Source organism: Nuphar pumila, chromosome 2 (genome assembly GCF_984573655.1).
Source record: "Nuphar pumila chromosome 2, dmNupPumi1.hap1.1, whole genome shotgun sequence".
NCBI lineage: Eukaryota > Viridiplantae > Streptophyta > Magnoliopsida > Nymphaeales > Nymphaeaceae > Nuphar > Nuphar pumila.
In genome coordinates, this window is record NC_143250.1 from 53,460,906 (window position 1) to 53,487,216 (window position 26,311).

Genomic DNA, 26,311 nt, shown 5'->3' on the forward strand with positions numbered 1-26,311 from the left:
TCTGTCTTGAGGGCAGGCCCTGTCAGTTGTGGGGCCCAAGGCCCTATTGAGCGCAATTAGGTGCTTAATGCACAAATTTTGTGCCAAGTAATTGCACCAAATTTTGTACCATCTGATTGCACCCGATCTGGAATCCTGCGCCCTTAGGATACAACCGTACTTTTTATATAACAAAAGTATAATCTCGACATTGAGAAGAGAGAGAAAATAAGGGTACCCTGGCCCACAACATCTCCCCACTCTGCCATTCTGCGACTCTCTCTATACTGCAAGACTGCAAACCTCTCTCTCTGAGCTTCAGAGAATCCCCCCAAAACCACCTTCAAACCCTCACCCAGTACCCCTCAAACCTCTTACCCAATACAGTGAGCCACAAACCGACATCCCTTCCGGAAAACCACCCTCCAGACGCCGGAAAACCGCCCCCCATGATGATTTAATGGGTCCCCTGATCTCATCGATCACCACCCTCCTGATCCTGTGCACCACCCTTCTCCCCACCGCTGAACCCGCTCCCAACCTGTTCGACGTCGTCTACCAGGGCTGTTCCAGCAGCACATTCCCCCCAAACGCCGGGTTCGAGCAGACCCTGGCCGCCCTCTTCGGCTCCCTCACCGCCCAGGCCGCCCAGAACCGCTTCTACAAGACCACCGCCGGCTCAGGCGACCATGCAATCTCCGGCCTCTTCCAGTGCCGTGGCGACCTGAGCAACGGCGACTGCTATGACTGCGTCAACCGGCTTCCGACCGAGGCGGCCCGCCTCTGCAGCCGGGCTGCCACTGCCGCCCGGGTCCAGCTCCAGGGATGCTACCTCCAGTACACCACCGGCGACCCCAACCAGGTCCCCGGCACAGCGATCCTCTACTCAAGGTGCGGGTCGTCTCCAGCCACCGACTCTACGTTCCAGCAGAACCGGCAGGCAGCGTTCTCAGACGTGCAGAACGGCATCCAGGGCGGCAGCGGCTTCTACACCGTCGACGACGGCGGCGTCTACGCGCTCGGCCAGTGCGAGGGCGATCTCTCGATCTCCGACTGCGGCAACTGCCTGAAAACCGCCATCCTGGAGGTCCAGAGACGCTGCGGCGCCGTGAATTCCGGCCAGGTCTACCTCGCGCGGTGCTACGCGACGTACGCGTACTACCCGGACGGTGGTTCCGGCGGGTACGGCAACTACGGCGCCGGTGGAGGTGAGTTCCCGAGGGAGAATGGCCGTACTTTTCTGAAGATGGGTGTTCGTTTTCTTGGGGTTTTCTTGGGGTTAAGTTCCGGAAAACCGCTTACCGGGGTTTTTTTGTGGTGGTTTTGTTGGTGGTTTCAGGTTCGTCTGGACACGGACAACAAACAGGGAAGACGGTGGCGATTGTGGTGGGAGGTGCGGCGGGGCTGCTCTTCGTGTTCGTGTGCGTTTGCTTCATCAGGTCCCTCAGGAAGAAGCATGATGGTAAGTCAAGGATTTCTTTTAGAAATCTTATATTTGATTTGTTGGGTGTATTTTTTTTCTGCATCCCTTTCTTTTCTTTTGTTGTTTTGCTGCTAGTGATAGGAACAAATTTTGGGTTTTTTGGTTCATATTCTGCAGATTATTGAGATGGGGAAGAGGAGAGATGGAATTGAGGTGTGATTGTGGCATCTCAAATTTTGTTTTGGATGAGAGAGAGAGAGAGTAGCAGGTTTGCGGTTTTGGTATTTATATTTTGATGAAGGGATTAGGGGGAATGATTATTATTGTAGATTGTATTCTTTCAGGAGATCTTGTGGGGGTTGGAGGAATGAGGAGTTGGGGTTATGAGAAAGAAGAGTGTACACACTTCTTTTCAGTTCAGTGGGTGGATAAAAAATTGGGGGTTCCTGTTGGCAGTTTATGAGACTCTTCCCACTCTCACTCTCTCTTTCTCTCCGGAGTGCGGCAATGAAGTTCAATAAAGAAGTGTTTGTTCTCAATTCGTGCCACATAAAGCAAATTTGTAGTTTGAGAATTTTGTTAGAATACGATTGAAATCTCTCTCTCTCTCTCTATTTTGTACTGTAGTAAAACTTTGTAATGCGTGCCTCTTGCCTTTTTTGGGTGTTATTGAAAAAGATCCTTGTTTTGTTAATTTATTCATTTCATTCCCATTGAGATAAAGTTGATAGTGTGAGAGAGTGCTACATACGTAGTGTTCTGCCATTGTAGACTTTGTAGGTCTCTTAACCTTATAAAATCACAAGGAAACAATAAAAAAACCCAGAGTAGTTCCTCCTTTGTGCAAATTTCTTTCACAGGCTGCCTTTTCAGAAGAAAGTTTCACTAAAAATTCAAATTTTAATTTTTCTCTTAATTTATAATCAGTTTACAACGTGGTTCGGATATTGCGCTTCAAACTGCCTTATATGTAAAGGAAGCCGTTAAAATCGAGCATCTTTAGCACTCTTTTGTGGAGATTGCTTTCGTTGATTGTCTTTTCACAAGAAAAGACACTCGAAATTTAAAATCTCAAGTGCCTAAAAAGCGGGCACCAATCACTTCTGCATGCTCCCTCTTGATGTCTTTCATCTGGTTATTTTCTATTGTGATGCATGATTGAAATTATTCCTTGGTTTACTACAAATAGTTGTGTTATGACTCTTAAGTGGCAACATCTCTTTCAAATCCCACTGGAGCACGAGTGTGTTTGTAGCTTTCAGAGGTGGTGGGCTATGTAAGGCAGGGTGGTCGTGAGGCCTCACCCATGGTTTTCCTTGCGTCGGCGAGAGTTCCTCATCATTAGAAACATCTCTTCTTGATAATAGCCTCCTTTTAGTTTCCCAGGGGTACTTGAAATGATTCAGCTGATGGGGGCGTTTGTTTCACCCCACTTATGAAAAAGCACCTCTTTCTCTTACCAAGGATGAAACGGATACTCAGGTTTGAATAAGTGGCAGAGCCCACTTCTTGAATGGTGTGGGTCCCTTTTCATGGAAAAATAATGGCGCCTCTTTTCCCTGGGAAATGACTTTTCCACTTGTGTGTTGCTTCCACCGCAAAGAGCATTCTTTATGGTGATTACTGTTGGTGGATAAGTATGATGTATCTGTCCGCTCTTTTATGTCACTCTTTTTGTTTGTAATCACTAGTCATACTCTTCTTTTCTTCTAGGGTGCTTAAAATCAAAGCTCAAAATTTTTTATAAAATTTTTAAGCTTTAATTATGGTTTTTTTACTAAAAATGCATAAGTCTGGTGTCAATTCCTAGTAAATCAATCATGCTGAACTCTATATAACATGTTTCATTTAACTTGTTTGCATTACTCTCTCTCTCTCTCTCTCTCTATATATATATATATATATATATATATATATATATATATATATATATATATATATGTGTGTGTGTGTTAAAATGATACATGCTAAATGAGTTTTTTTGCTCTTTCGTTGTTTTTTTCTCAGCTCTCACCTCATAAATGTGTTGGGCATGGTCGATTTAGGAAGAATCTACACCTGGATAATGTGTTTTCGATGCAAAAATTGATATTTGGAGCTTCAAAATTTTACTAAGATTTTAAACAGTTGATTTTTTGAACCTTATAATCTGTCAGAATTGAACACTTCAAGAGCTAATCCCTATAAAATAAAGTACATAGATCACATGTGTAAGGTCAAAATTTAAAAAACAAAACAAAAAAAAAAACCCTGAAAGACTCATTTATCCTCTCTCGTAACAGTTGGGAATGCAAATTAAGATTAAAAAAATGTGGAAATATTCTGAGTGCCGGACAGTTATTTTTTATTTGTTTTCTTAAATCATTTCATCTTGGCCTTTTTATTTTTATTCGCTTCTTATCTCATTTTATTTAGTCCCTTTAGGGAATACATAAATTGAACCCAAAAAAAATCAGCAGCCAACAGAAAGTGGGAACGTTACGGTTTAACCTTGGGACTGCAACATGTCAGTTCGAAATTTGAATAAGTTTTTCTTATTGGGAACGGGCTAAACCTAGAATTTGCCTTTTTGTGACGTGAAATGACCAACACGTCCCAAGTATACTAAAAAATTCCCAGTATTATCCTTTGTAGCCCTAACCCAAAGTTTATTGACACTAGCAAAAACCTCTATCTCCACCCCCCAAAAGTTTGGTCATTCTGCATGAAGGCATTACTGGATCCGACATAATCGGATATGGATTAATCGAAAAAAAATGTATCGAATCCAGATCCAATCGGTAATTTTCCCCAATTTGACATTATTTAACATATGAACAGGTCCAAATTTCAGTGGGATTTGAAGTTGGATTCAAATTTTGAATTTAAAAGCTTCAAACTGAAATATGACCCATTTAACCTTGCATTTCTTGGTACTGTATTATTAAACGAAGGAGTCCCTTTGGGCAAAATTTGTTCAAGCCAAGTACCTTTCCAATAATAGTTTATGGACGATTAAGTTCAAATCTAAGCACACTCTTGGGCTTGGAAAGGATTAGGATGAGGATGAAAGAGAGGTTTTTAGCCTGCAACATATACATAAACTGAAATATATATATATATATATATATATATATATATATATATATATATATATATAGAGAGAGAGAGAGAGAGAGAGAGAGAGAGTGTGATGGGTTGGTGATAAACCCATTTGGTGCTAAACGTGTTTTAAATAGGTTTTTTAGGCTTATTTTATTTTATTTTTAAATTCTGGCCGTAAAGATGTGATCTATGTACTTGATTTTATAGGGATTAGCTCTTCAAGCGTTTGATTCCGACACATGAGTGGGTTTTTATAAAGTTTGAAAAATCAACGGTTCAAAATCTTTGTGAATTTTTTAGGCTCCAAACATCATTTTTTTATCAAAAACACATGATCCAGGTGTGGATTCTTAGTAAATCGATCATGCCCAACACATTTACCGGGCCAAAACTGTATAAAAAGTACCGGAGAAGCTGAAAAATCCATTTAGCCTGAGGTTTAGCACATACCCATTACTCTCTCTCTCTCTCTCTCTCTCTCTCTCTCTCTATATATATATATATATATATATATATATATATATATATATATATATATATATATATAATCACCATAGCTTTCGGTGGTACATGCTTAATTTACGTAGGTCTCAGCTCCAAAAGCAAAATTTAACAATTGGATCATGCATGACATTATATTTATTATTTTCATGTGTTAAAATTTATTCAAATATGATGTTTTATACTATTTTTAAACAAACCTTATTTTAATGAATCGTGAGCTGTTGATTTTCACCAAAGAAAAAATTTTGATGTATTAAACATGATAAAACCTTTTAATATACTAAAGAAACATGCTAAATCTATTTGATTAGATTTACCACTTGGTAGCTAAATCTATGCAAACAAGAGTGTGTACCAGAACCTCCGTATATTTTCCCATATGGGGAGAGGGGGTGATGGGGAGACTGCTACAATTTTGAACTTTCTTGACTATTAACTACGGTTAAAGGAACAATAGTCAACAGGATTGTGAATTTGAATAACTAAAAATAAAACTAGGCATAATTTTGAACTATAGGCATTTTTAGGTCTGAATTTGAATTATTAGAAAAATCCAGCTATGTTTTTTGTAAATAATCCAAAAAGTTATTTGGTTTTGGGACTTATCCGTCATTGAGACAAACAATTAGTGACCTTACACGCTTCATTTTGGCGGGCCTACCATTTTTTTGGATGTAATGACACACAGAAAAGGAGTGTTGTACTGTGATTTGAGATTATTGAGGTAATAATGTAAAAAATAAAAAGACAATGAGCGAGAATTACAAGAAAGGTGCCCTCGATTTTGAAAAGCACCGTATTATTTTTTGTCTTTTCTTAAAGGACATATTCCCATTGGGAATTCAATTCCTATGAGAGTGTTTGAATGAACACCCCCCCACCTTTTTTTTTTTGGAAACTTGAGCCATTCTCTTTCTCATAATGAGCTTGAGCTAAAACGAGCCGAGTTCCAGTTGGTTGGTTTGCAGAAAACTACTTTGTTTCACACTTGAAAGCAATAGATTTTGAACCCTAAACCCATTACTTGCAAATAGGGGTGTCAATCGGTCAGGTTTGACCCAAACCTGATCCTTGCCAGACTTTGTATGGTTAGGGTTTGGTGATAAAGATGAAGATCCCATTAGAATTAGGCTTGGTCCCCAAGGGTCCGATTAGTATATGGAGGCTGGAGCCGCGTATGATTTGTGAAATTTCATAACAGACCCAGGTCCGACCAAAAGTTTTGATTAAGATCTGTGATTTTTCAATGTAAAAATGATATATATATATATAAGGCATGGTCCTTGTATGGTTTATGTAATCGTATTCCTAGGTATATTTTTTTCTTATGGTTTTTCTTATGTGGACTCAGGTACAAGTCCGATACCAGCACCTCAGAATCAGATCTGAGTTCGGATCGCCTGGATCCAAATCATATCCAACCTGTTCGTACCCCTAGTTGCAACCCAAGCATTTGGATACTTATTTTACATGATATTATAAGATATGAAATATATCTGAAATATAGTTATTGCTACTTAATGAGTCTATACGACCCGAACACCTGCTGTTCATATTTGGCACGACGAGTTTATTTAGTAAGTTTGAACGAGCTCCTTATAAGGCGAGCACTTGTCTCAGTCTCCAGACCTTGTCAGTCTGTTCTACCGGCTGAATTGGTGAAAGAAAGCAATTCCCTGCTAAACAAGTTTTTGACTTACAATCTGTGGAGAGGAAATGACCAATTCTTTCAGCAAATAGGGCAAAATCAAGAACTGGTTGAAAAGCAAACTGCGTTCTACTGTTCCTATACACTGCTTACAAAATCTTCATACAAGCAGTATAGCTGTGATTCCCACTAGTAAGTTTGAAAGTGAGAAAGATCTAGGAAAAGTGATGCAAGGTAGTATGTTTTTTTTTTACTTTTCCAGAAGAGAGAGACTTTTTTCCTGAGAGGGTTTCTCTAAAAAATATACTTTTTTATAAGAAAGATTCGTCCAAGAATTCACCACTCATCTCACCACCACCACCCAATCTCCCTGTCACCGCCACCATCCATCTTTAAGAAAATTGCCCTCTCCACGATGATTTTTCACCATCCATCTCACCACCATCACTACCACCCACCTCACAAAAAAACCGCAACAAAGAAGCTCAATCAGTACCACCCCCAGGATGATTTTTCACCCTCACCAATCATCTCACTACTGCCACCACCCAGAAAAACTGCCCTCCCCACCACTCACCACTACCTACCTTTCCAAAAATAGCACCAATCCACCACCACCATCCATCTCACCACCACCACCACCACCCACCTAAAAAATCACATCAAAGAAGCTCCACCACCGCCCCCTCATCTATCATTTTTTAAAGATTTTTTTTATTTTACAAAAATATCATATTATAACTTCTCATATAAGCAAAACTTTCTTTTTTCTATGAGAGTTTTTCACTCTTCCAAACGTGCCCTTAATTTCTACCACCAAGTCATGCATGAACTGATGGTTGGTGGGACCCGCACCTGCGTTTACATGTTCATGGAGGAGCCTAGTAGGCCCCCAACAGAATCATACAAAGCAAAAGCACGTGAAGTAGAGGACAAGCACCTTCGGAACAAGGCAAGGTGGCAATGGAGAAGATGATAAAACTGAAAATGATAAAAAAATGTCCACTAATCATCCTGCAAAGTACGCCTAGTAAATGAACCGAGCTACTCGGGGCTCGGCTCAGTTCGCCTCATATGCAGCTCATTTGGGGTGGGCTCATCAAGTGAGCTGCGAGCCGAGCAAGAAAAATGGGTGTTCAACTCGGCTTCGGGTAAGCTTGTTTGAATGGGCGTTTATACTATTAAAAACAAATCATGATGAGTCTTCTGGTTGGAGAGTAAGCTTGTAAACCTCAAGTAATGGGTTCTATTTTCAATGTGGAACATATAAAAAAAAAACTCTGCTTCATTGAGTCGGCTCCAGTCTGGCTTGGGGTTGTACAAGCTCGCACTCGGCTCGATTCCCTCGAGGCTCGAGCCAGAGGAACCAAGCACGAACAGGGACTCAATGTAAATGAGCTGAGCCCAAAAACCTACTGTTTGGCTAGTTTGGCTCTTAACAGCTCTAGATTTGTACTCTCTCTCTCTCTCTCTCTGTGAACCGATCGATGAAGAACTGGGTTCAAGCCTGGGTCTCACCTATACTAGGCTAGGCCTGGTTTCAGTCGGAACAAGTGGGATCCCATACTGGGGCATTTGAATCAACAGACGCAACGGTCCATTGCATCCCTTTCCATGTGAGCCTCATGGTGGGAGCAAACACCAGAAAAGAACCAAGGGGGGCTCCGCTTGTTTGGTAGGAGCTGTTAGAGCACGTCACCATGTGGTGGGACGTTGCAGGTTCAAAACCCTATGGGGGTGTTTCATTGTGCATGCCGCGCCTAATTTTGGACACCGCAGCCACAGGGAACACCATGGCTAACAAACATTGGACACGGTAACGCATGTCAGCCGTGTCTCTAGAATGGTGATTTACTGTCCCCCCCCCCCCCCCCCCCCCCACACACACACACACACACTTGTCATCCCCGTTTTTCGGGACAAGCACCTTTAGCGGATGCGACTTTATTGTCCAGGACACACTCGTACAAAATGACTATGTACTGCCCCAAGTGTCCAGCATATCAAATGCTGCCATAGGGCGCATTTGATGTCCAAAACAAGTCGTTCACGACAATGCATCCTGAACAACTTTGTTTGGGACACATGGGATGCAACCATGGACCCTTTTTTGCAGGGTCACCCACATCCGGGTACCGCATTTTATGCAGGATGCAGGTCCCTATAGGGTCAAGGTTTGCTGATAAACAAGGAGGTCCGATTAAAAACCAGGTTGGATCCAAAGGATCCGATTAGTATATGGAGCCAGGTATGGTTTGTGAAATTTCATACCAAACCTGGGTCTGACCCGAGTTTCGGTTAAGACCCATGATTTTTCAATATAAAATAATAAGAAATATTATTTTACTGGGTATGAACCAGGTCTGGTTCATGTAATTCTTATACGACCCAGTTATGGTTTTTTTATGGTAGATCCGACTGGACCTGGGTCCAGACCTGGCACCCACACCTCAAAGTCAGATCTAGGTTTGCATTCGCCTGAGTCCAAACCAGATCCAACCTGTTGACACCCCCAAGTCCGGTTTGCATCCCCGTGTTTGATATAGGACACAATCATCCCCAAGACAATTGTGTCCGGCCATTAAACGCACTCATATGGATCAGTGTTTCCCATAAATATCCACTACATACAATTGTAGACTAGGGGTGTCAATGCGTCGAGTTTGGTTCAGACCCAGGTGAAACTAGACCTGGCCCCGAATTTTGGGTATGGTATCGGGTCAGGAGATGGGTCTAATCGGACCCACCATAAGAGAAGCCATACCCGGACCCGAACACTAACTAGACCTGAGCCATAGCCGGTAAAATACTATTTTTTATCATTTTTACATTGAAAAACTGCGGGTCATAATCGAAACTCGAGTCGGGCCCCTGTCTGAAATAAAATTTCACAAACTATACCTAGACCCATGTATTAATCGGACCTTCGAGTTCGCACCCAGGTCTTAATGGGGTCTTCTTATTTAACACCATACCCGGACCATATAGTGTTTGGTACGGGTCGGGTCCAGGTAAACCTGACCCGTTGACACCCCTACGATAGACCCTAGGAATGCATAACTTTCATAGACGCGTGAAACTTTAATTTACATATGTCAATATTTTAAACAAACCTTTAAAAAACTATAGGTTCGCAAAAAGTGGAGTTTAAAACTAAAGAAAGGGGTTAAATCAACATTTTTCTTAGCTAATTATGAGTGATTAGTTAATAAACTCTGTTTGGTTGGCAGATGTGAACAAAAGTCTCATCCCTGCACTGTCTTAAAATCCAGACCTCCATCCCCACAAGGGTTTGGATTTTAACCTCCATTCCTGTTTCATGATGTCATTCATCCCCGGTCCAAACGGGGCACCAGGCGAGGCGGGGCAGGGCCCGTTTTCCCTCAGTCCATTGCCATCCTTACAAGGATTGGGGATAGGGATACGGTGGAGCGGGGCGGGGCGGGGCAAGGCAGGAATCAGGACATGGATGGGTGGGGCGGGGCAGGGGAAAGCGTAAGTCCATCCCCGCTTTCATCCCCGCACGGGTTTTGATTTTAACCTTAATCCCCCCTCCATCCCACTTTCATGTCATCCATCCCCGGTCCAAACGGGGTGGGGTGGGGGCCCGTTCCCCCCCCCCCGGTCCACTGCCATCTCTAATGAAACAACTAGCCTAGGTAATAAAAACAAATTTATAAATATTTTGCATATATTCATCGTGAGAAACAACAAAAATACCAAACAATTAAAAATAATAAAATTAAAGTGAACAGTGGCGAGAGAATCCTGAGGATGATAGCAACCGACAGTCACTGACTGAACTGCGGCCAAAGTTTGACCGCAAGAAGACTGGTGAAAAGTCAAGTTCACATGGTGCTTTTACCACCAACCCTGCCGGATATTTTAACATCATCTCAAACATGATTAATAGGATGTCAATGAATCGGATTTTATTCGATACATTCCGTTTAGTTGCATTTCCTAAGCCAAAACCATATTTGATTATAATTGGATGTAGATATGGTTTTGATTTTTTGATACCGAATATGAGAAATATCCAAATTTAATGGATATCTGAATCTGTTTACATGTAAAAAAAATGGATCTGGTATGTGCTTTTCACCATTCCAATTTTAATCCATTTAGCCAACATCCGATTAGTCAAATATGGTATTTTTCCACATCCAATCCTAATCCCAACCGTTTACATCCCTAAACATGAAACAAGTTGCCAAATTTGTTATGATGAAATAGGGTCAATGGATCGGGTTTGCCTCCAGTACTCAGCCCGAACTGAATCTAGATATCTGGATATGGGCATAAAAAAGCTGATTTGCATGTTACCAGGACCAACTATCCTGTGATAAGCCCCAAATGAGTTTGGCGTTGTAGAATGGGGGCCTAGGCCACTAGACGGGTGGTCTGGGTTCAAATCCCACGGGCATCAGCCCCTTGTAAATTAAACCAAAGCAAGGCGACTCCCTAGGGGTGAGGGGTGTGTTACGGTTTTATGCTGCCAGAGAAGCGACCGTAGGTTTGGCAGGCATAAGTCCAGCTCGACCAAGTCTGGGTAGTTTCTCTATCCTTCATGGAGAAACAAAAACACAAAAACAAAAGAGGGCAAAAGAAAGTGTGCATTAAAGGCAAAGGAGGGCCTAATAAAGGGGACTGTGCCACTATAGAGATGTGAAGCAGAGGACTTTATCACTCCTACAAAGTAGTCGTTTAAGCTTTTGAAGACTGCTACACCCACGCAGCTTATCTTCTTCAACATGTTTAATCCATAGCTCAAGTACATCCACTTATATACGTTTTTAATATTTATATAAATATATCTAATTATCTATTTATGTAAATATAAATATTTAAATATAAAAGTTGTATATCAACATAAAATAAATTTTAATATATATTTATATATCTTATTGCTTTTTCAGCAAAGGGGTTACAGCGACAGCTAAAGCTGTCACTACAGCTTAAATTGCTTTTCTTAAGGGAAAGGCCTATAGCAATTAGGAATGCACATCAAGCCTGGCTCCACCCGTTTAAGCTTGGCTCAAACTCGTTCGAAAAAATAAATGAGCCAAGCTTGAACAAGGGTTCAGGCTCGGTACATGCTTGAACAGGCAATTCAGCTTAGGTGAGCTCGATTAAGCTTAGCTCACATAGTTATATAAAGAAATTAGATTGTATATAGTCACAAAGAGAGATCTTACTTTAATAGGTAAGTCATTGGCTGCCTGGGTCCAAATCTCACCATCTACTGCCTTTTCAAAAAGCTTTTGAAATAAATTTCAAAAACTTTTAAAACCTTTTTAAAATAAAGGTGTTCAGCTCGAGCCTAGCCGAGCTTACTCCTTGCAAGAAAGTGGAAACTCTATTTGAAAAGGTTCAAATTAGGTTGTATGCAAGTAAACTTAGATCCACAACTGATGTGCACCTCTTATGGTTCCCATATTCGAATTAGATTACATGTAAAAAAATCAGATTTGATATGAGTTTCACCATCCAAAGCTGAATCCCTTTAACAAATATCCAATTAGTCTGATGTGGTAATGGCCACATGCAACCCGAATCCAAACTGTTTACATCCCTACTGGACTTGGGCTGTTCTTTTCTTTCCTCCCTAGTTTACATTCTCACCAAATACAGAACTTAACCACATTCAAAAGACGGACTCAGTTCCATCTGATATTCATTCCGAACATCTTATATATGATAGAGAGCTCTTAAACTTGCTCTATCTGATAACAATACCAAACTCATATCATTGACATCCTTTGTTTGATATAGAGCTTCCAAAGTTTGTACTTGGATCTAACATCAGTCCATCCAAAATGCATGGATAAGTTTATTTTGACAGAAATCATATATGGAGGGTTGATCAAATTTGATCGCATTTTCAACCAAATGCCTTAATACAATTTGAATAAAAGAGTAAGAACATGATTCACTTAAGCTAATACCTTGATTTATATAGGTGAAGAAAAAACACAATGTTGGCAGTAAACTATACAAACATGACTGTTCCTCCTGTATTTCCAATTTTTCTTTTCAAAAAAAGCAATAATCTGCCCATAATTTTGTAAACGTATGTGATAGGATCCGATCAGCTAACCATATACGAGATTGAATTCAATAGAATCTTCAACAAATGCATGAAAATTAGATGCAGTTTAGATTATCTCAATACAAGTCCACGTAAATGCACCTTGGTAGTGATAAATGTATTTACGAGAAGTTTTAACTAATGCGCAGATTTTAGTTGAAGCCCCCTTACATTTTCCAGTACAAATTCAATCCCAATAGCATGTTAGACGAAGTAGTGACTATGCAGCCTCTGAGGTACAAGTATAACAAGTATCTAGTAGTGCAGCCATCTTCTCCAGAATGGATGCAAAAAAGTGAACTTAAAATCCAGCTCAATGGAGTACAATACGAAAGTAATGCAGAGCAACCAACCATTTTCGCGCTAAAATAAATACGGATACGGTTAGAGACATAGAAGGAATTTGAAAAGGTCTTATGGCTGAAGACCAAATACAAAACAACCAACAAAAAAATAAGACCATGTGAATTTTAATATCTTCTGCAAACTCAGGGCCAACTATCTTTACTCCAAACCTCAACTATAGAGAAACTTCCTTTCAGCCTCAAGTCATGGACAGCAAGAATTTAAAATTGGACGAGCACTATTTGTTTTGTTATACCTGATCTTGTAATATTCTTCTATAACCTTTGCCAAATACTATCTTGAAATTTTTGGTGCATCATCCATGCCAGTACTGTTATCCATATGATGTAGGTACTAAATGTCACCTAGAACTATTGGCTGTTCCTAGTCAACCATTTTATAAAACCACTGTATTGCAAAACCCATGCTTAATCAAATATCAATATGGCAAACTTGCCCAAGCAGAGTTCAGTACTCGAACTTTCAAGGGAAAGGCACTACACATAATTCCTAGTTGACAAATTTAAAACCACCACCATGCAAAGCCCACACTTAAGATAAAACATCCTAAGATCTTCTCAATATGGCAAACTTGCTCAGACAAAGTGAAATGCTCAAGATTTCAAAGGTACTCAACATAAGTTACAAAACTAAGCACTTTGAAAACGTAAAGATTTTTTATATACAACCAAATGCATGACAATATCAAACAGGAATTAGGCATGAAGGATGAACAAAGGATACCATATATATAACTTGGGTCAAGATTAACTCATATACCCTGTTTAATGGGGCATGATGGAGCCACATTTCTTCTCAGCTCATCTTCATTAACACTTTATAACTTCCAAAGAAAGAATAGAGATGCTTGAAATGGAAAACCACAAAAAACATGAAAAAAGTTTAACTATCAGAAACATCAAGAAGTTAACCTGCATGCATTTACAAATGTGCTAGCATGTAATAGAAATATATCTATTAGTAATAATATATATAAAAAAAAACCTACATCATCTCAGGTCCCACAGTATGGCCTGACTAACGACCAGCTTTGGCCCTTATGATTCACGTTTTATTGTCGCCTTATGGAAATTCATATTTCCAAACAAAAATGAAACAATTTTACATAACGGCAACCCATTAATCAAAATTTGATAAGCAGCAACCTTACTCAGTTTGATCAACTTGGATGGGATAGATGCTTCGAACAGCTGTATTGGGTTAAGTAACATCAAATCACCCCTCTTTTCCTCTCTAGGGATTGATGGGTACTCTTCCTCACAGTTGAAGGCCACTTGGAAAAACAAGCTTTAATAGCATTACTTGGGAAAAGATGGGCTAAACAAGCTTTATTAACATTACTTGGGCGTTCAAGCACGGTGGTGCATTTTTTTACTCATCTTCTTTCCGGTAAAAAATGAATTGAGAAACGGCAGATGTACCCCACATCAAATCCTTAGGGTATTAAGATGTATTTGAGAGTGTTTGCCATCACACTGCTTTCTAGAACCAAGAATATGGTGGTGAAAGAAATATGGTGTTCTAACATGTGTTTCATAGGGAGTGAGTGTTGTGGTTAAGGTTTTCACCAGCATGGGGAGGTAAAGCCACTGTCCCTATATATTGTAATACTTGGTTTTGGCATTGCCATGAATGCAGCACATTGCAGGTGAACAACGTAAATATCTTCTCTTGTTGTGTATGCAGTTTTTTTTTCCATTGGCGATTACTGCATGTGCATTACATCTCAACATTATTCATGGATTGCTTAAATCGACTCAGTCTCATTACAGTCGATCCTGGCAATGCAACTAGTGGCAGATTGGCCACAGCAAGGTGAACCAAGCTCAGACAACATCAGGTGATTCAATTAGGCATAACTATGCACAACCACTAATTATATTCTACCAAAGCAATGTATAATGAACTAAGTTGATAATAACATGTCTGCATCAAAAAACCTGCACCAAGACTACGAGCTACAGAATCTCTCCCAGCACACAGGAACCAATAAAACGAAATAACGCAGTGTAGTTCATTTTATTGATTTATTCGTGCTTATAAGCAAATGCTGAGTGTAATTCCCTTTTCTCACAAACAACTACAGGGAGCTCATCTCTACAAACCAAACGAAAATCAACGCACACCATCCATAATTCCATATCAAACTGTAACTCCAAAAAAGCAAAAAAAATGCTGAAGAAAAGATGGAGTGCATGATTCCACTAAAATAAACAGAAACAAAAGTCTCCCAACAATTATATGATTATATCCATATAACAAACCCACACCAACATACCGTTTCTCCTCAAACGTAGCCTTAAAACCTAGACCCTAAAAACCCAAAATTTATTTTGAAAAAAGAAAAAGAAAAACCTATTTCCACCTCCCAGATTGCAAAACACCATGCCCCCCAAATCCCAAACCCTAAACACCACAAAAAAGAAGAAGCAAAGGGCCGAATTCGAAACAGGAATAAAACTTAACCCTATTTGAAGGAAGAGAGGAAGGCCGAACCGATCTACTTGGGCTGGGGCATCAAGGAGGAAGGGGAAGGGGTGCCGAGGAGGCTGGCCTGCTGCATCTCGAGCTCGTTCATCTGCTGCTCGCGGTCCATCTCGATGATCAGCGGGACAACGAGGAGCAGGAAGGTGGTTCCGGCGATCCAGGCGGCCTTGCCAGTGCTGCGCAGGAGCTTCTTCCCGCAGTCGGACGCCGACGACACCGCCTCCCTCCCCTTCTGAAGCAGCGGAGACCGCCGCATCGAACTCGACACCCTCGCCACCACCCCTTCGTTATTGGGGTTGCCCGCTCCCTTTCGACTCTGCGACATCTCCTCCTCCTCTTCTTCTTCTCGTCCTCCTCCTGGCGTCTCGGTTTAGGGCACCAGACGGGAGCCTTGGACGCTTTACAGGAGAGGGTCTTTAAAAACGATCACAAATATGGACGATATTTTGAAAATAACGTCATTCTATCGTAAAATTTTTCAATAACGATAAATTTATAAGAAATCACCAAAATATCTTTAAAGTTCTGAAATTGCCGTTCCAATAGCAGTACTTGACTTGGAAAATTGGACACACAAGCTTTAATTAGTACAAAATTATTCGTTATATTTTAATATAAAACAATACATTTAATAAAATGTCATATTACAAGTATTCTAAATGTTAAATTATTCTATGCATCATAGTTAATGTCAACTTCTCACAGCATGTTCAACTATAGTGTCGCCCATGACTAGGGATGGCAGTGGGGCGGGGCAGGGGACAAGGTCTCCACCCCCGCCCCGCCTCAAGATTTTATCCTCCACCCCCGCCTCCATCCCCGGCGGGGAATGGATTTTATCCTTCATCCCTGCCTTCATCCCCGTTTCATGTCCTCCATCCCCGGTTCAAACGGGGATGAGGCGGGGCGGGCGGAGATGAGGCGGGGATCGTGGTGGGGACGGGGCGGGGAAAAGTGCACGTCCATCCCCGCCTCCACCCCCGGATGGGGATGGATTTTAACCTTCGTCCCCGCCTTCATCCCTGTTTCATACCCTTCATCTCCAGTCCAAACGGGGCGGGGCGGGGCGGGGCCCGCTTTCCCCGATCGACTGCCATCCCTACCCATGACACACACTCTAAACAGCATGTCACAACAATATAGCTTATAATGCATGTACAAACTTTTAAATCATCCCTGACTAGGGCTGGTAAAACAAGTCCAACAAATCAAACAAAGGGTGTTAATTCTTGTGGCAAGTGGAACTGGGCTTGAGCTCATGGAACCCGAGTTAAACGAGCTGAGCATAAGCTGGACTTAAAAAAAAAATACAATTTTCAAAATTTAGCATGACCAGGTCTTCGTGTCGGGTGCAGCTTCTTCGGGTTATAAATTCAAAAAAATAAAAAACATCGTTTCAGAGATGTATGCAATAAGACTTCAACTTTGAACTTGTTGCTTGCAAGTCAAACACTTCAACCATCTGTGTTTTGCAATATAAAATATATCTATTACTAGTTAACAAGCTATACAAGTTGAGCCAAATTCAACAGTCATAGTTCATATTCAGCTTGCGTAGCCTATTTCATGAGTTTGAACAACCTCTTCAAGAGCCAAACACATCATAGCTTCTCAGCCCTACTGATACCTGAATGTCATTCATCCATGTGATAACTGGCAACAAACGGCCACAGTTTTCTGCTTTTGTTTTCAGTCGTCCATTCATTGTGTTCCAAATGCCATTCATCTAAGTATGAACGACTTTACAATTTTTGCGGGTCTATACAAGGAGTAATGGGTCGGGCTAAACCCATTTGGTGCTAAACCATGTGTTAAATAGGGTTTTAAGGCTTTTTCATTTTATTTTAAAATTCTAACCATGCACATGTGATCTATGTACTTGATTTTATAGGGTCCGCTCTTAGAAGCATTTGATTCCAACATATGGGTGAGTTTTTATAAACTTTGAAAAATCAACGGTCCAAAATCTTTGTAAAATTTTTAGGCTCCAAACATCATTTTTTTCATCAAAAACACATGATCCATGTATGGATTCTTAGTAAATCGATCATGCCCAACATATTTATAGGGCCGGAACCGCATAAAAAGCACCAGAAAAGCTGAAAAACCCATTTAGCATGTAGTTTAGCACCAAATGAGTTTTGCACGGACCCATTACTCCTAGAATTTGTGGTTACCCGTGACTTGACCCTCTCATTATAACATTCAACTGCATAATTTTTAATGTGAAAATATATCTTTTTTTTAGACAATCTTCATGCAAAATGCTGACGGTTTTAAAAACAATAATTTTTAAATCAAGAACTGCGTACCAAATAATAATTTTAAAATCAATTCTTGCATTCGTTGTAAATGGATAGTCTCTACAGGAAACATAACATAGGCAAAAATAGCTCACTGAACTTAACTTTACTAATAACTGAGAAGAAAAATTACACTATTCATTATTTATAAGCTAACTGAAAAACAAAAGAAAATAAAAACAGTAAAAATTCTAATATGCTCGAGTCCTCAAATAATATTCAGGGAGTTGTATAATCTTCTTCTTTGTATATTCACCTCAGCCCACCCTTCCTCATTACGCTAGCACAGTAGAGGCCTGAAATATAAAAAAAGCAAAAAAGGACCTTCCCTATTCTAAACAATTATTAAATAAAGAAAATATAGAGTTACTAAGTAATTAAAAGAACCTAAAATTGAGGGAACAATAAAAATTATTTTAACTAAACTACAATATAAGAGGGACTAAATTAAAAAGAGACAACACAATTAAAAGGAAACTAATACTAAACTACAATTATCAAATGAAAATATCGACTATCTTAAACTAAATTATTTTTAACTAAACAAGTAATAATTAACACTAAAACTAATCTAACATGAATTCAAGCATGAACTAACTAATCTAGAGACTAACCAAGAATCAAGAAATATTAACTAATCTATGAACTAACTAACTAGCTAAATGACAAACAAAAACTAACTAACTAACTAACTAATTATTTAACTAATCAAGAAGCAAACCAAACAACAAGAAAGAACGATTTAAAACAATAAATTAACAAACTGGCTAACGTCTGTACGGAATAACAAACTAGTTAAATAATAAATCTGAAACAATAAAATAAATAACTAACTTAGACTACCTAATCTAATTGATCAATTAACAATGAATTAAAACAAAAGCAATAAATCGTCTATGAAAGAATCTAACTAATTTATGCAAAATAGAAATCAAAGCTATGAAATCAAAAGTTGACTAACTTGAATTAACTTAATTTAAACTACCTACTGAATTCTGGAAATAACTAAACTAAACTATTTTAAATCTAAACAGTTGAATTAATGAATTACAAGAAAAAAATAAGAATATGCTAGATTAAAAATTAATTTCTGCAATAACAATTAAATCTAATATAAATTAACGTGAGTCACTTTAAGACTAAACTAACTGAATAAAAATTATTTACAGCAAAATATAATTGAAAAACAATGTCAACTATGCTAAAAAAATTAATAATTGGTAAAAGGATAATTCGACTACTTTATTTTATTCTAATCTAATATCTAATTCAATGTAATTGACCTAATCTAACTAATCTCATTAAACTAACACTAATCTAATCTAACTAATCTCATTAAACTAACACTAATCCAATCTAACTACTGGAAAATAAGATTTAACATGAATTTAAGCTGCTAACTAAAATTAAAAACACAAACTAATAACTATCTCATTCGGCTAAATTAATCTATTTAAATAAAATTGATAATTGGCAATTAAATAACTAGTTCTAATCTAATTAATGAATTAAAAATTTTGAAATTAAAAGAATAATTAACTACTGATAAAGAACAAAAAAATTAAATATCCTATTCAATTGAATTAAAACAACTAATTTATTTTTTAGTGATTTATCTAATTTAATCTATTAATTAAACAAAAACTAATTTAAGCAATTAATAAAAAGCAAGAACATGACTTAAACATTAAATAAACTAACCTAATACTGAAAATAAAAAGACCTACTTAGATGTAATTGACAAAATTTTAAAAAAATATATAAAAACCCTAAATCAGCTAATTTATCTTAATCTAAATAATTAATATAATAAATACTAAAAATAAAGAACATCATCTAAATTAAATCTAACCTAAATATAACCTAAACTAATAAAAAATTACGTGAACACTAAAAAGAAACTAATTAAACCTAACGATTTCAAGAAAAACCTAAAAATATGAAGAAAAACCAAGAAAATCGAAAAGCCCTAAATTTTTGCCTAATATTTATTTTGTAAAAACCTAAATCTAAAACGAAAGAAATTCAGATCTACTCTAAAACTACTCTAAAATTAACCAAATCAAAGCAAATATAAAAATAGACTATGCTACGAATTCATACAGACAATTTTTATAAACCAGAACTTTCTCGACGGGCCTTTTTGGTTAAGTTCTTGGACCCGAACAAAACAAGACTCAAATGAAACACAACAACAAACAACAACAACAACTATGCCTTCATCCCAAAACAATTGGGGTCGGCGATATAAACCAAAAAAAAAAATCATTCTGGGTCTTCCACATGAAATCTTTCTCCTCCAATCATTTCTATCCAATGCCATGTCCTCAGTGAGGTTCAAAGCATTCATATCCTTTCCTATCACCTCCATCCATGTCTTCCTAGGCCTACCCTGACCTCTTTTAACTAATATATTTTCCCATTTCTCCATCCTTCTAACTAGAGCATCATTAGGCCTTCGCCGAATATGTCCAAACCACCATAAACGATTCTCTCTTATCTTATTTTCAATGGGTGCAACGCCTACCTTCTTACGTATCTCCTCGTTCTGAATCTTATCTTTTATTGTATTTCCACACATCCATCTCAACATACGCATCTCAGCTACACTCATTTTTTGAATATGATGTATCTTGGCAGCCCAACATTCTGTACCATATAGTAAAGCGGGCCTAATAGTCGTCCTATAAAACTTTCCCTTCAACCACAATGGCATTCTACGATCGCACAACACTCCAGTTGCACTCTTCCATTTCATCCACCCAACCTTTATCCTATGATTTACATCTCCATCAATTTCTCCATACTTTTGAATGATAGATCTCAAATATTTGAAACAATCATCCACCGGTATTTCTTGCTCACCAAGCTTCACTACACTCCCATCACTACTTCGTTGCTTACTAAATCGACATTCCATGTATTCTGTCTTACTCTTACTCAACTTAAAACCTCTTGCTTCCAATGTCTGTCTCCATAATTCTAACTTAGCATTAACCACAACTCTAGCCTCATCAATCAAAATAATATCATCAGCAAACAACATACACCATGACATATTTCCTTGAATTGATCTCGTAAGCTCATCCATCACTATAGCAAATAGAAAAAGGCTTAAAGCAGATCCTTAATGTAACCCAACCGTTGTAGAAAAATTGGTTGTCACCCTTCCACAAGTGCGGACATTGGTTACTACTCCTTCATACATATCTTTAATTATACTAATGTACTTGAGAGAAACATCTTTCTTTATCATTGTCCACCAGAGAACGTCCCTAGGTACTCTATCGTATGCCTTCTCCAAATCAATAAAAACCATATGCAAATCTTTGTTCCTCTCTCTATTTCTCTCAATAAGTTGTCTAAGAAGATGTATAGCTTCCATAGTTGATCTTCCAGGCATAAAACCAAATTGATTCTCCGATATCATGACAACCTTCCTCAACCTAGACTCAATCACCCTCTCCCAAAGTTTCATAGTATGACTCATGAGCTTTATATCACGATAGTTTGTGCAATCTTGTATATCACCCTTATTCTTATATAGAGGCACCAAAGTACTCTTCCTCCACTCATTAGGCGTCTTATTTGTCCGCCAAATCTTGTTAAAAAGATTTGTCAACCATTTTAAACCTTTCTCTCCCAAGCATTTCCAAGCCTCGATAGGAATACCATCTGGGCCAACTGCCCTTCTTGATTTCATTTTCTTCAAAGTCTTTGCAATTTCTTTCTTTTGAATCTTGCGCATAAAGTCACGATTCATCTCATGAAAAGGAATAGAGAAGTCTCCAAGATCCTAAGCATGACTTTCATTAAATAGCTTATCAAAATAATTTTTCCATCTCTCCTTAATCTCCTCATCTTTGACTAAAACCCTTTGTGTTTCATCTTTGATATATCTAACCATACCCAGATCCCTCGATTTCCTATCTCTCATCTTTGCAAGCCTATAAATATCCTTCTCGCCCTCTTTGGTATCCAACTTGTCATAAACCTCCTTATATACCTTATCCCTCGTGTTCCGAACTACTTTTTTAGCTTCCTTCTTTGCTATCATATACTTCTCTAAATTCTCATTATCACGACTCTTACTTAGATTTCTATAACACTCTCTTTTAACCTTAATAGCTAATTTGACATCCTCATTCCATCACGATGTATCCTTACCTAGCAGTGCACCGCCTTTAGACTCACCCAATACCTTCTTAGCCACCTTTCTCATGCCACCCGCTATCTTATTCCACATTTATTCTGAATCCTCCTTGAGACATCAATCAACTTCCTTAACTACCCGCTCTACAAACATTTCTTGTTTAGCTCCTTTCAGTGCCCACCACTTAATTCTAGGATCTATCCTATGTCTATCCCTTTTGCGGGATTGTCTAATTCTAAGATCTAAAATTAAGACTCTATGTTGTGTAGCTACACTTTCTCCTGGTATAACCTTACAATCGATGCAACAACCCCTATCTCTCTTTCTAAGTAGAAAAAAATCTATCTGACTCGTATTAACCCCACTTTTAAATGTTACTAGGTGAGACTCCCTCTTCCTAAACCAAGTGTTTGCTAAGATTATATCATAGGACAAACCAAAATCTAAAATTCTTTCTCCACTTTCGTTTCTTTCTCCTATACCATAGCCTCCATGGATACTCTCAAATCCATCCCTACTAATGCCTACATGCCCATTAAGGTCACCGCAGATGAAAAGTCTTTCTCCATAAGATATCCCTTGTACTATTCCATCTAAATCTTCCCAAAATTGATGCTTAATGGAATCATCTAAACCTACTTGAGGTGCATAAACACTAATAATATTAATAATATATGTACCTAATACTAATTTAATAAGTAAAATCCTATCACCCTTCTTACGGACCTCAACTACATTATCTATAAACTCACTACTCATAACAATCCCTACTCCATTCATATTCCTATTTATTCCTGTATACCAAATCTTATATCCCCAAGGTTCTATCACTTTTGTTCTCTCACCTACCCATTTGGTCTCTTGTAGACATAAAATATCAATCTTTCTCCTACACATAACATCTACTAACTCTACCAACTTACCAGTTAAAGACCCTATGTTCCAAGTGGCTAACCTAATTTTATGGTCTTTGACTAACTTCTTTACCCCCACCCGTCCAACAAAGTGAGAGAACCCTTGCCTATTTGACACCACACCCGGGCGCCGGTGTGACGCGTCGCTTCCGGGCGACGACCTAGCAACCCTTGCCTATTTATCACTGCATTCGGGTCTATAGAGTACAACGCGTCGCTCAGTAGGGAACGCCCCAACTCAAATGAAACACCATCAAAAAAATAATCAGACCACATAAATGTATTCTAGACACTAAATAACACCTAATATCAAAAACCCAAAATAAAACGAAAAAGAAAATGGGCCAAGATTGGGTTCTTTATACAAAATAAGGGTTTAAAGACCGAAAAGTAGAGAGGGAGAGGAAGGCGCACCTCAAGGGCTGCCCGACGAATATGGGGGTAGGGGGGAGCAGACTTATACCTAGGATATCATGCCACAAACATCCTTTTTGTTGCTGGAATTTATTTTTTGCTGCAGTACGTTAGACACTGCGTTGACGAATAGAGAGATTGATGGTGGAGAAAAGAGGGAAGACCGGTTGAAAAGAGAACACGGTTAGTCTTCAATTATGGTAGATGACGAATCGAATCCAAAGCAAAGCCTCCAGTGGTGTGTACCTACAAAAAAAACAAAAACAAAAACAAAAACAAAAGAAATGCAAGAACAATGAAGGGGAAGACGATCAAAAATCGCAGACTAAGAAGAACAAGGGGGAAGAAAAAGAGATCAGAAAGTAAAAGGGAAGAAAGGGTTTAGAAGAGAGGGTGGCATGAAACCCTAGGGGAAGACAATGAACAATGGTTGGATGTTTCCTTTTTTATAAAAATAATTTATGAAAATTATAAAATATGTTCTTATTTTAACTATTTCCAAAATAGTACCCAAAACCTTCTAAAATTACTAAAAAGTGCTTGTGCCATTTTCAAAAAAGATTTTTCTAAAAGTATTCACGTGTGGATCTTAGATTTGGGTTTAAGAGGACGTGTGGACCAGATCCCAATTCTATTTGCATAATTTTGGATTAGATCTATATCCGATTCACATTGGTACAGACCCGATTTCTGAGAAAATGCTTTAATTTCCTCGTTTTAACTCTGATTCTGATAAAATTCAAATTGTAGCTCTTTCACACCTAAAACAATATAAACAAGGGTGTTTAAGCTATAAAAGTTCATATGAATGCATAATTTTATGATATTATGATATATATTTCATGCATTATCACAAAATATATCGTTACAAAGAAGGTGATTTGCACTCCAATCAAAAACACTTTGTACCCACCAATGGCCTTAGGCTATAACTGTATATTCTAGTTACATTTTTTTTGGTTTCCTAAAAGGAGATGTTTGATTGTGCGAACTGCATTGTCCAGTCACTGTAAGGTGTGGGGCCTTCCTGTTCACGCAAATACAGGACTCATCCAGCATGGGAGCATGGGTGCATCCAGCACTATTTCAGGCCCCCCTTCCCCATGGAACAAGGGTTGAGGTGTCCAAACAGTACTAGACACCCATTCACGATAAAAGTGTGGCAGATATTTTAGAAAATGATAAACCTATTGAAATCATAAAAATATCAACAAAAGTTTTGAAAAAGTACTGTTGTCCTGACAAGATTTTTTAGATTATCATTGTTTGGAAATTGAAATGTTATAATAACACTTTTGCGTTGCAAATATTTTTGTGGCACTGTTAGTTGTTAAGTATTTTCAACATTCTTTATATATGAGATGGATTTTTTCACCATTTCAAGAAACAATCTCTTTAATTTATCACAAGATTTACATTGCATTGTTACTTCATTCAAACAACAATGTGGTGGAAACACTTCTAATGATCAACTCTATGTCACAAAGATATGGGTACAACCTAACATGCAACTTGACTTTAAAATTTTTTTGGAAAATTGGACACAAGTTTTAATCAGTAAAAAATTGTTTGTTATATATTAATATAAAACAATATATTTAATAATATATTAAAAAGTATTACAAATATTGAAAATATTAAATTATTCTATGTTTCATAGTTATGTGAGCACCTCACAGCATGTTCAACTAGTGTCACCCATGACACACTCTAGACAACATGTCATTGCAATTATTCCCCTATGACCTACTTTGTACAGTTGTGTTTAGAGTCTGTTTTGCTTTGGTTGAGTCTTGATGTCAAATGTCGAGTCATTTATAACTTTTTCTAGGCCACCCTTGTACTTTGGTTCAGGTTGATCAATACCCTGAATGGTTAGCTCGTAGATTTGAATTGTAATATGTCGGCGGGCAAAATTGTGAATGAATGCAAATGTGTTGAGCTTTATTTTGTTTACCCCCGTTGTGATTGCTTCCGAGTGATTGCAATTTCTCTCCCTCTCTATTCTATCGCTTTCTTACACTCTCAACTATCAAAGCTTCTGCAGCAACAAGCGAGCGACCGAAAGGCTTGCGGCGGTAAGGAAGGATCATTGTGTTGCACTGGCCTATTGAAAAAATAGGCCCATAACAATTGATATCAGAGCTCATTCTCAAGCTAAGAAAGAGACTCAGGAGTCGGTGTCAAGAGACGCACTGATAGACCGCGATTTATGAGCAAGACATTGTGGCGCACTGATACAACTTGTGTAGTACCAAAGGAAAGGCAGTTGCCGAGACCGAGGAGATGGGTTCACCTCGAGGCCATGAGTAGATGGTTGAGACTATCAACAGAATGGTGGTTAATGTGTCTTCACATGAGAAGTGATTTCACGCATAGTTGAGTCGTTCGAAGGACTGGACGATAAGGTGACGAGCCTGCAAGAACAATTAAACTTACTGATGGGATAGATTACTTCGCTGACTACGACAGTGACCACCCTGCAGACTGAAGTAGGGGAGCTTCAGTTGAAAAACCGCACTCTGCAGCGGACAGTGACCCTAAATGGAAAAAATGATGATAAGCCATCAAAGATAGATGTGTCGAGGCCAGCCAAATTTAATGGTTTCAGAGATATCAAGGCCATGAAGAACTTTTTGTTCTAGGTGAAAGACTACTTGGACATTCAGAATATATTGGTCGAGGACCTTAGGGTGAAGGCAACAACAACTCTACTTAACGAAGATGTCATAGTCTGGTGGAGACGGAAACATAGCGACATGAAAAAAGGGCACTGTGTAATTAATATCTTTGAAGCCTTCAAAATTGAGCTACGAAACTACTTTATGTCGTGGAATGTACAACGACAAGCTTATCGGATGGTGTCAGAATTAAAGCACATTGGAGCCTTGATAGACTACATCAGGATGTTCCAGAAACTCATGCTAGACGTACACAATATGCTG

General features: G+C 38.6%; 1 protein-coding gene and 1 pseudogene across 2 annotated transcripts; one reads left to right on the forward strand and one right to left on the reverse strand.

The window, feature by feature from the left end:
• Positions 1-297: 297 nt before the first annotated feature.
• Positions 298-1,865, forward strand: LOC149845485 (plasmodesmata-located protein 2 pseudogene; annotated as a pseudogene). The gene is made up of 3 exons (XR_016427755.1): positions 298-1,187; positions 1,319-1,441; positions 1,747-1,865. The product of XR_016427755.1 is annotated as a plasmodesmata-located protein 2 pseudogene (transcript).
• Positions 1,866-15,271: 13,406 nt separating this feature from the next.
• On the reverse strand, positions 15,272-15,967 carry LOC149845486 (mitochondrial import receptor subunit TOM9-2-like). The gene has a single exon (XM_089997645.1). The coding sequence runs from the start codon at positions 15,905-15,907 to the stop codon at positions 15,596-15,598; it is 312 nt and encodes a 103-aa protein (XP_089853771.1). The 5' UTR covers positions 15,908-15,967; the 3' UTR covers positions 15,272-15,595.
• Positions 15,968-26,311: the final 10,344 nt, after the last annotated feature.